Source organism: Sphaeramia orbicularis, chromosome 10, assembly GCF_902148855.1.
Source record: "Sphaeramia orbicularis chromosome 10, fSphaOr1.1, whole genome shotgun sequence".
Taxonomy (NCBI): Eukaryota; Metazoa; Chordata; class Actinopteri; order Kurtiformes; family Apogonidae; genus Sphaeramia; species Sphaeramia orbicularis.
In genome coordinates this window covers 4,150,911-4,162,431 of record NC_043966.1, presented here as the reverse complement: position 1 = coordinate 4,162,431, position 11,521 = coordinate 4,150,911, and the positions used below count along the sequence as shown (strand labels likewise).

Below are 11,521 nucleotides of genomic sequence, written 5' to 3'. Positions count from 1 at the left end.
TTTGGATGGAATTTTCAGGCTTTGGAAGATAAGGAAGAAATGATTAAATTTTGGTGGTGATCGGGGGTGGGGGGGGCCCACGGGGGTGGGGGGGTGGGGGCACAGATCAGCCTTGGCGGAGGTCTGCGCTCTCCAAGTGCTTCTAGTTTTATTTTATTTATTTTATTTTATTTTTGTTTTATTTTATTTTATTTTATTTTATTCTATTTTATTTTATTTCATTTCATTTCATTTCATTTCAGTTCAGTTTAGTTTAGTTCAGTTTAGTTCAGTGGTTAGTATGTCAGTTGTCCTCACCACAGGGGGCGCTCCCACAGTTATACAGCCTGGTGTCGCGGTATAAGAATCCGCAGAAGAAGAAGAAACCGTAGAAGAAGAAAAGCTGAGAAGCGGCATCAGTTGGATGCTGTGTTTGTATTAGCATCAGCACCGTTAGCTTCGCCTGCCGCGGATTTTATGCGTTTGTTTGGAGGTTTAGTTGGATTAACTATTCGTCTGCACCTGAACAGGTAAAAACACGTGACTCTGACGGCAGGTGAGTGCGGTTATCGGTGAATATAATGAAGTGTGTTGTGTGTGTGTACAGAGCTAACCGCTAATGGCTAACAGGTGTAGTGTCAGAGTCTGCTCCCGGTGTAAAAGCTTCCACCGGTTCACCATTAACCCTTCTCCTCTTACCGGTGATTATCGATCGTTAGGAGTGTCACAAGTCACACATGAAGCCATCGGGTCGCTGGTATCAGATGCTAATGCTAGCTTAGCTCACCAGGTGACAGAGGACAGAATCAGTTTCACTTTAACGAACTGTATTTATTTAAATCAGTGGTTCTCAGACTTTTTACAGTGGAACACAGACTGTAAAACAGTAACAGGATGACAGAATAAGGCTTCAGTTGAATTATGCAGCATTAATTGAATCAGAGCAGGATTATATTTCTAGTCAGATCCTAAATGAGTGAAATTGATCTGAATATGAGGTCACATGTTTACATTTTTGCTTCCTTTCCTGTTTTTACATTTGGGCGGGGTCACAGAGGGACCGCCCACTACTGTTTGATTCATAACTTTTGAACCAGACCGGTTTCAGACAAATATTCCACATAATTGTAAAGATCTAAATGCCATCTTAAACAGACTCAACAACATTTAGTTTCAAATATTTTTAAATGAAAAATATCTAAAACTACTGCATCACAGATGGACAAAAATCTAATGTCTATTTTTTTTCCAGAATTCCAAAGTTCTCCAAAGTGAAGTTCCTCTGACATTTTCATCCTCAAATGTATTCAGTGTAAACCTTAAACCCTCTATTTTTACAACCCAATAATTGGTTAGAGGAAAAAAATATTTGCTCAAACCTAAATAGAAAGAGTTTAGGCAAATGTCAGTATCACAGATGGACAACAAAAGTAAATATCAAATTAAACATTTTTTATTTCAGTTATCCATATCATATACATTTATTTACAATATTTACAACATGCAAATAATATTAACATTATATTCACATGTATTTTGCACAGATATATGCATTTATTGATTTTAAACACTGTGTTTAGAATATGACATAAATAATATAATAGTCAAATATCAGTTTACTTGGAATAAATGTAGTTTATTTATAGAGTTTATAAAATGAACCCAGAATGACGGCACTAAACTGGGTCACTGTACAAACATTCACACTCACAAAACTACTCACTTTTTTTTTTTTTTTCCACAATTTTTTTCTCATTTCAAAATACATTTTCCTGAAAATATAAATAATTACCGAACCAAAAATAGAAGTTTGGTGTAGATTATTGTCTTTAAATTATTTTGACCAGATGTGAACCTTCCCTTGACTCCGCCCATTCCTCATATCTGGTGAATATTTGAGTTTGTCCTTGTGTTGAACCTGCAGCACTTCTGGACCTGTCCACGTACATGACCCTGTGACAACAGAATGAACCGAAACCCACCGTCATGGAACCTCTGGGGCTGATGGGTGTTCTGTGTGTCTCTGTTGGTCCAGGGTCATGGCTCTGGGTCCAGGTCTGCGATGATCAGATGTTTTCCTGGTTTGTGTTTCTGCAGGTCTGAGGTGGATCTGTCTGAGCTGATATGAGCACTTCTGTAAGTCCTGTCTTTTCTTCTTTCACTTTAAGGGCTAAATGATCAGACATGCTTTTTTTACAGGAAATTTATGGAGTTTGATGAAACCAGTTTGACAGGACTTTTCAGTGTAGGTTTAGACGTGAACGGGGTCTTTATCTGATTTTGTGATCTAATTATGAGCCTCTGGTTTTTACATCTGTCCATATTTCCCTAGCTCTGATCTGCGTCTGGTTCAGCTCAGCTGTATTTATAAAGCACTTGAAAAACAATACAGTTGGCCAAAGTGTTGCACACAGAAATAAGAACAAATAAAACACATAAAAGAATGAATAAAAACAATGGAAGTAACTAAACAGATCAGGTCTGCTTCAGTCCACTATGGTTCTGTTTTGGTGGAACATTTGCAGGTGGAATCATGTCTAAAACGACTAAAAAAAACTAAAAGAAAAGAACAAAATGCAGAATGATGGTTAATGGATTTCAAAAAAGCAGGAGAATCTAAATCTAAACTTCTAGACGGTTTTAAAGACTCAGATCTGAGGTGAACGTGTCATGTGATAACTGTTGGTTCAGGCTCAGAGGAAGAGGAGGAGGCCCGGTGAACCTCCAGCCTCCAGAACCGGATCCAAGACCAGCAGAGTGGCTAATGCTAACAGGACGGCTAACCCTGTGGATGCCACCCCCCCCACAGAGACCATCAACGTGATGGACAACACTGAAGACAGTGAGTCTGATAGTTCTGATGTTTCCCACTCTCATACTGACCTATGAATGCAACTTGGTGTGTTCAGGGATGGTGTGCTGTTCAGTTTGACAGGGACTAATTAAAATCAGCTTTTTAGATGTAGTTTGTTTTTCTAGTTTTAACCATGTTTACACAGAGAAATAATAATAATAACTGAAATGATATGAAATTACATATTTATACATGAGCAGTGTAGAAACTAGAACAACCTAGTGTTTGGAAACGTCTCAAAAACTGGAGTTTAGATGTAAAGGATGAGTCATAAAGGTAACCTGTGATTGGACGATGAGTAAAGACGAGACCTGATGACTTTACACCACCCCAGTTTATATTACAGCCCTTATCGACCAAGACCATCTGTGGGTTAAATACTCCGTAGGTTTTCAAAACTAATCTGATCCAGATGCTTTAAACCAGGGGTCTCAAACATGTGGCCCGGGGACCAAATGTGGCCCGCCAGTGGTTCCAGTCCGGGCTGTGGGATGAATTTGCAAAGTGCAAAAATTCCACAGTCAAGGTTGAACTCATTTTAGTTCATTCAGACCAATATGATCTACAGTAAATAATAACATAATAACCTACAAGAAACGACTCCAGATTTTCTTCTCGGTTTGATGTGAAAAAAATAATATGATATTATGTCTATAAATAATGACAACTTCAAATTTTTGTCTTTGTTTTAGTGCAAAAAATAACATTAAATTCTGAAAATATTTACATTTACAAACTATCCTGTAACAATAAAATGTGAATAACCTGAACAAATATTAACAACCTGAAATGTGTAAAGAAAATTAAGCACAATTTGAACAATTTTATGCATGTTAATAAGTATTTAGTGTCTTTGTAGATCTGATCCATAATGCACATATAGAAATGAGAAGTTTAGGCAGAATATTGTTAAAATTGCACTGATTTTTCTCAAGAAATTTTAGTTTTTTCAGGTTATTCACATCTTTTTTTTTTTTTTTTTTTTTTTTTGGATAGTTTATAAAAGTAAGTATTTTCACAATTTAATGTTTTGTTTTTTTTTGCACTAAAACAAAGACAAAAATTTGGAGTTGTCATTAGTGATAGATTATTCTGTTATTATTTTACTGGTCTGGCCCACTGGAGATCAAATCAGGCTGAATGTGGAACCTGAAAGAAAATGAGTCTGAGAGCCCCTGGTTTAAACAGGCCAGTTAAGTGTGGGTTCTGGCTGTTTCAGTGGTGCGACTCGATGGTGCATAACAGTACATTGTGCAGATTTAATTCAATAAATGGCTGTAAAGTTAGATGTAGATGACAATTCTTCTGGAAAACACTAAGTTAAAAAAAAAAACTACATATGTCAGTTATCAATTTTATGATATTTTTTCTTATAAATTCAATTGTGACTTAAAATGAACCAGATGAAGCGGAGGTTCTGCTGAATCTGATGATACGATAGAAAACCTTAATCGGAGGGTTGTAGTGCGATTCCAGCAGCTGCAGGCGTTTGTGTTGTAGTGACCGAGAAACACCACAAGATGGCGACATTTTCAGAATAAAAGCCCTGTTTAGAAATGGAAGGATCTGATGAGTGATTTTGTGTCTTGTGTATTTTCATGTCGTATCTGTTTTTTTATCTTGTGCTTCTTTGTGTTTTTCAACCTGTTAGATCTGTTTAATCTGTTTCCTGGTTCGTCCTCTAGTTTAGATGTTGACTTTGTCATTGGTCAGACTCAGTCACATGACCTGTTCAGTGACGGTGTCTGTTTTCAGGTGTGGAGGAGGTGGTGGATCTGACCTGTGAAGGATCTGAACCTCTGACCGTGGTCGACCTGACGCACAGCGACTCTGTACTGGTAACGCACACACACACACACACACACACACACACACACACACACACACACACACACCGTCCACTCTGGTGTAACGTGGTGTCTTTGTTTCTTCTGTGTTGTATTTTTTTTTTCTCTACGTCCTCGTCTTCTGCAGCTGGTGGACGAAGGTAAGCCCCACCCCTTTAACTCTTCTGTCTGTTTAAAAGACAGTCCAACATTTTCCTGTGGGTGTCCCCATTCAGGTCCTCAGAACAGAACAGCAGCGCAGAGTTACATAGTGAGCAGTGATGAAGATGAAGACACGCCCCCCCTTCTCAACGCCGCTCTGATGTCATCACTACGGGACAACAGCCGGGCCAGGTAGGAAAAAGAGCAGGTCCTGAAACAAGTCCAAGGATGAACTGGATCTGAGGGTTCAGACCACGACACCATTTGGGCCTGAATGTCTACATTAGTCAGAACCGTACAGATATGGACAGACAGCTGGATGGACACACACACACACACACACACACACACACACACAGATACAGACAGATGCTGTGAGACCTTCCAGCATTATGGTAAGTGCTGTATCAGAGGATCTAGAGCCCATGGTTCCTCATGGGTCAATGCTCTAGTTAGTATATATCGTTGTTATGACTACTATTACTGCTACCAATTTATTATAACTTTCATCCTGTGATTATTAAACTAGATGTGGGTGCTTCTCTGAAACTGAGTTTATTTTAGCATCTGTCACTTCTCCATCTTTTTAGACCCAATAATAAAAGGTAAATGTAGATGCTCCAGGTTTCTGCCCGTTAAAGGGAAGTTTTTCCTCGCCACTGTCACCAATCACAAGTGTTTGCTCCTGAAGGATTCTGTTGGGTCTCTGTAAACTTAATTTGATTCTGATTTGAATTGATGAAGCACTTTGTGACTCTGTCTGTGAAAAGTTCTCTATAAATAAAATTTACTTACTTACTTATGTATTTCCCCCCAGGATGGACCTTGAATTTCCCTTGGGATTAATAAAGTATCTGTCTGTCTGATAAATGCACAAAAAATTATACTCTTGCTCTGATCCATCCCATAATTAATGAATTTATAATCAAATATTGGGTCAAAAAATAGGACCCAAATATGGACATTAAATCTCCCTAGGTGTCAGTGCATTAGATGTGTAAACATGTGTAAATGCTCTTCTATAGACTCTAAATACAGACACTGTGTTCAATGTGTGGATCCTAGTGGTTTTTCTGATCCACACATGTGGGTTTTTCATCAGTCTCAGTCTCATTCCAGGTTTGGTGTGGAACCCATCGTGTCCACTGGTGTTACATACAGAACCTACCCAGTTAAACACATATAAATTGCGAATTATTTTACAACAGCGGCCATTTTTGTCAAACACTCTGCCTTGAATAATTAGTTCAATTCCCAAAATGCACCTGTGAGAGAATAAAGAGATGTTAAAAAAAATAGCAGTGTATAATTTTCATGTCCTTTTGACCGTGTAACATCCAGATTTTTGTATTGAATATAATGTAAAAAAAAAATATAAAAATGTGTTTTATCTGAAAAATAGTTTCTCTTTTATCTTGGTATATATTTATTTTTAAAATAGACCCAAAGTGCAGCTGTTGGAACCTCCATTTTCTAAGGGTTTTGCCCAAAGGATCAATAAAGTTCAATCTAATCTAAACCCAAACCTAAAAATCCGACCTGTGCATTTAGACCTGCTGTGTGGGCGGAGCCTCAGTGTCTTTTTGACTTTAGTGGTCATTGGTCAGACTCAGTCATGTGACCTGTGTGTTTCAGGTGTACTCCAGGGACCATCAGCTGTCCTGTCTGCATGGACTCGTACTCTGAGGTGAGACTCACACCTGACACGTGTCACATGATGCTGACGTCACACACGGCTTCCATTAATGATGCGTTTCCTGTCGTTTCCTGTGATGTCAGATCGTAGACAGCGGCCGATTGGTGGTTTCTACCAAGTGTGGTCACGTGTTCTGTAGCCAATGTCTGAGAGACACTCTGAGCAGGTCGCACACCTGTCCCACCTGCAGGAAGAAACTGACCCCCCGCCAGTACCACCCCCTGTATGTCTGACATCACACACCTGAGGACCGCCCCCTACAGGTCTGACATCATCAAACACCTGAGAACCGCCCCCTGCAGGTCTGACATCATCACACACCTGAGAACCGCCCCCTGCTGTTCTGACATCATCACAGACCTGAGGACCGCCCCTAAACGTGTCCACCATATTGACAGTCTCAATATTTCCTGCATCTTTTGTTCAATTTGCTTAAGTTAAAACAATAAAACCAGAAAATGTAGAAACTAACCTGAGCCGTGGCGTCGGCGCTGTCGTCTCTAATCGTGTGTTCTGACGGGACCGTACAACTGGTCCAAAACTGCGGACGTGTCATCGATCCACATCAGTGGACTGAGACCACAACCCGGGGTCTTTATCCTGGTTTTGGTCAGATTCAGGCCCTGGTGTCGATGTGAACAGATGAGACCATGAACGGTAGAGTCCTGTTACTGTGGGACCTGGGGCCTGAAAACATGTGTACACACAAAAACCTGGCGTACGCCCTTTTCCACGCTCACGTTCAGATGTATAACGAGTGAAATGACAATGGAAATGTGCAGTCCTTCATGCCAACTCCATAGAAGGAGTACACACGTTTCTAGTGCTTTGGAACCTTTGGCGACACTTAGAGGTGACACTGAGAAACTGTTAATGATGTGACAAAGGTCATTCCTCCGATTGATGTGCACATCAGAGACACACAGAAGAACAATGAACACACAGACACATCATCCTACTGTCAGAGCAGCACATCCACCACCAGAACCAGAACCAACCAGACCCTGGACCCACCAATGCCAATCCTGCCCAGGAGGACATTAAGCAACAACTGAATAAAGAGACAAGGACACAGAATTCACTGGTTGATAAATGCATTTAATCTAATATTAATGTCTGTGAGAACATTTATGAGTTGGTCCAGTCGCTCATTGACTCCGTCTATTGTCCTTTCAATATCCTCTTGTGACCCGGGTCAGCATGGACTCATACTGGTCGGACAGGCATCAGCAGCAGGCTGTAGGACCAGAGGATCGACAAACACCAGGGAGGCAACAGGAAGATGGTACTGCGTCTGACCGTCTTCTGACCCATTGTTGGAAAATAATAATTTGAGTGATTAAACATGAGTCACAGTCTTTGATTTCCTCTTTGATATTCTGACATGATCACACATGAACCTTTATCTAGTTTGGCTGTGATCAGACTGTGTATGACCCATAGAATGAACTAATGTGTGACTTACACTAGTACTACATATATATTTACCTTGGGGGTGATCCATGTCAGCCCTGTCAGACCAGTGTCACCCACAATATCGTCGACTCTTTCCTCAAACGGCCTGAGTTCATCCTCTTCTGTTCTTCCACCTGTTTCAGCCTCCACTTCGCATCCACCTTGACGTCATCTGATCATGCAGAGGGAATCCCAGAGGGAATCCCACCTGCAGACCCTGTTTATACTGATTTGCGTATTTAAATGTGGGTGTGGAGAGGGAGGAGTCTGGTACTCCAACATATGCACTTAACTCCAGCTGATTGGGATGTATAAAAGAAATGTACTTGGATTCAGGCATACGCTCAGTTTTATTCATCTGGATTTTTTTTTGTGTGTGTACAGACTTTTTGGGATTTAAGCGTACGCCAGGTTTCAGTCTGAAGTCCACGCAAGTCTTTATACATGAGGCCCATGGTCCTGGTGGTCCCATGGTCCTGGTGCACTTCGTAGACCAGTGTTCTGTCCATGTTGTTAAACCTGTCGTATGTTTAACTCGTGGGCTCCGTCTACGTTATGGTCGTTTCTGTCCCTGTTTTCTGTTTCGTCCTTGGTGGTGCCTCGCTGATCCAGGATCTGTAAAGACCACCTGCACCGGGATGAGGTCTGGCCCAGGTTCCTGAAACATGAACAAAACCTGGATTAACTTTGATTTAATGTTTTGTTCCATAAATAAAACGGGCAGAATTCACAGTGAATGGATGGAGTTTCAGTAAATAGATGGAGGTCATGACCTCTTGGGTTTGTTTGGTTTGTGAAGCAGAAGAAAATATGGAAGGTTTTGTTTTGTCACGATTCAAAGATGCTGAAAACCTGAAAGTGTTCATGTTGAAGAGGCTGTGTTTACAACTAGACAGAAAGTGAACAGAGAAAAAATGACTGGAAATAATAAAATATAAGAAGCTGGAACATGAGCCCAGAAGGATCTAGAACCGGGTCAAAGTCACATCAGTTCAGTTTGATCTGCATTGGATCAGAACCAGGAAAATAACGTAATAATCTATAAATCATCTCAACTACAAACTTTTCTCTGTTTTAGTGCAAACAGTTCAGGTTAATCACATTTTTATTGTTAAAGGATAGTTTGTTAATGTAAATATTTTTATAATTTAATGGGTTTGTTTGCAGTAAAATAAAGAGAAAAATGTTGAGTTGTCATTATTTATAGATGTAATATTATGTTCACGTTAAACCAAGAAGAACATTTGGAGTCGTCATTTATAGCTTATTATTATTCAATTTTCGATCACAGGTGTCAAACGTGCGCCTGTGGGCTAAAACCATATTTCGTATACAAATTAGGCTTGTTTGGTTTTTACATGTTTCAGTGTTGTTGTTTCTTTAAGTTTGTTCTTTCATTTAGAATTTTGTGTGTATTGAGAATTTCGTGTGTATTTTTCCTCTGTAAAGAACCTGGTGCTAGTTCGGTGCCGGTGCTAGGACCAGCCTGGTGCCTCCAAAGAACCGGTTTGCTTTTCCATGAGCCAAGAGCCAAGTCAGAGCTGCGTCATTACGTCATCGTAAAACGTGATCACGTGGCTGGGTCTGGTACGGGACATGCTCATTCGGAAGCAAGTGGTGCTCTTGTGTTTACAATACTATAAATCCAGTAACGCAAAACACAAATATTCACTCTGTGGCATTTGTGATAAACATAAATATGTGGGTTTCTATATGACATATGTACAAACATAATGCTAGGATAGTCTGTAAACAGATAATTAGTGAGGTCACCAAAACAGTACTGTTACTCAAGTTAATGTGAGGCATAGCTGTAATAACAGACATATATGTAATGCATTGAATGAAAAGAAGAAAATCTCCCCCAGAGGTAAAGCAGTATGGAATTCAGCTTTTTCTAAAATCGAGTGGTCAAAAGCATGGTCATTACCATATAAATACTGTGTTACAAACAAAATTAGAACTTTACATCTCAAAATTTTACATAACATAAATCCCTGCAATGCTATTTTGTGTCGATTTTATGATATGGAAGAAATATGCAACTTTTGTCAGTCTGAATCTACTTTACACTTTTTCTTTTTATGTGAACATTCTTCTAATTTTTGGTCCAAAATTGAAAATTATATCATATCTAAAAGTAACAATAGAATAAATATAACATCCCAAAATGTAATTACTTATTTTAAACATGATACTAACAATCTAGAATTTATTGTAAATTTATTCATATTTGGAAAATTTTATATACATAAAAACAAATATACTAAAACACACCCAAATTTTAAAATCTTCCTATTAGAATTTGAAAATTATATTAAATCTTTAGAATTCATTTATAGTAAAAAAAATTCTTCCTATTAGAATTTGAAAATTATATTAAATCTTTAGAATTATTTATAATAAAAAAAAAAAGCAGTAACACATTGGCTATTTATAAACAATTTTTCAATATTGATTGAACTCTGTTGCATTTCTTTGCCTATATTTATCAGATTTATTATTTATTTTATCTTTTTTTTATTGTTATTATTTGTATGTTATGCCTTGTATTTTTAAATCTACGCATTATTTTCTTAAACTTATATGTTCAAATGCTCTTTCTCTTTTGACATCTTGATGTTTGTTTAAAAATTTGAACTGTATACTCAGTTGTAAATAAAGTTGTTTTATATATATATATATATATATATATATATATATATATATATATATATATATACACACACACACACAGGGTGGGGAAGCAAAATTTATATTTTGAGGCAGGGATTGAAAGACAGTGTATGACCAGTTAGTTTATTGAAAGTCACGAGAATTTATTTGCTACAAGAAAATGTCCATAATAGAAAATGTTTTTATTCTATGTGTCCTCCTTCTTTCTCAATAACTGCCTTCACACGCTTCCTGAAACTTGCGCAAGTGTTCCTCAAATATTGGGGTGACAACTTCTCCCATTCTTCTTTAATAGTATCTTCCAGACTTTCTGGTAATAGTTTTGCTCATAGTCATTCTCTTCTTTCCATTATAAACAGTCTTTATGGACACTCCAACTATTTTTGAAATCTCCTTTGGTGTGACGAGTGCATTCAGCAAATCACACATTCTTTGATGTTTGCTTTCCTGATTACTCATATGGGCAAAAGTTTCTGAAAGGGTATGGATAATAGTGTTAGGTATGATTATGACATCAGTATATGTTTGGGTTCAAAACAACTGACGTAGTGTCTGCTGAGAAAAAACAACTAAATGTTCATTGTACGTTTTGCTTCCCCACCCTGTGTGTGTGTGTGTGTGTGTGTGTGTGTGTGTATATATATATATATATATATATATATATATATATATATATATATATATATATATAAATTAATGTGAAGCATAAGAAAATATGGACAAAATGAACTTTATGCATTTAAACGGGTTTATTCGCACTGAAGGAAAAAAAGGCTCAAAGAGAATCTGCCTCCTCGTCCATGGAGAACTGAAAAGAACAAAACAAAGAAACCGTGTTTTAATTGGACCTGTTCTCCATAATGTGGACAAGAA

The 11,521-nt window shown here is 38.2% G+C and overlaps 1 protein-coding gene across 2 annotated transcripts; it reads left to right on the top strand.

The window, feature by feature from the left end:
* The first annotated feature begins 359 nt into the window (after positions 1-359).
* rnf4 (ring finger protein 4) lies at positions 360-6,988 on the top strand. Of its 2 annotated transcripts, none has more exons than XM_030145533.1 (8): positions 360-509; positions 2,077-2,115; positions 2,671-2,821; positions 4,589-4,671; positions 4,808-4,820; positions 4,896-5,013; positions 6,457-6,508; positions 6,601-6,988. In XM_030145533.1, the coding sequence occupies exons 2-8, from the start codon at positions 2,104-2,106 to the stop codon at positions 6,748-6,750; spliced, it is 579 nt and encodes a 192-aa protein (XP_030001393.1). In that variant the 5' UTR covers positions 360-509; positions 2,077-2,103; the 3' UTR covers positions 6,751-6,988. The 2 variants fall into 2 exon arrangements, with proteins under 2 accessions (XP_030001393.1, XP_030001392.1); XM_030145532.1 differs by having other exon boundaries at positions 360-535.
* The last annotated feature ends 4,533 nt before the right edge of the window (positions 6,989-11,521 follow it).

Coding starts and splice junctions, on each gene's coding strand:
- rnf4 (XM_030145533.1), top strand. Junction 2,822..4,588: donor GATGGACAACACTGAAGACA/GTGAGTCTGATA, acceptor GTCTGTTTTCAG/GTGTGGAGGAGGTGGTGGAT. Junction 6,509..6,600: donor GCATGGACTCGTACTCTGAG/GTGAGACTCACA, acceptor CTGTGATGTCAG/ATCGTAGACAGCGGCCGATT.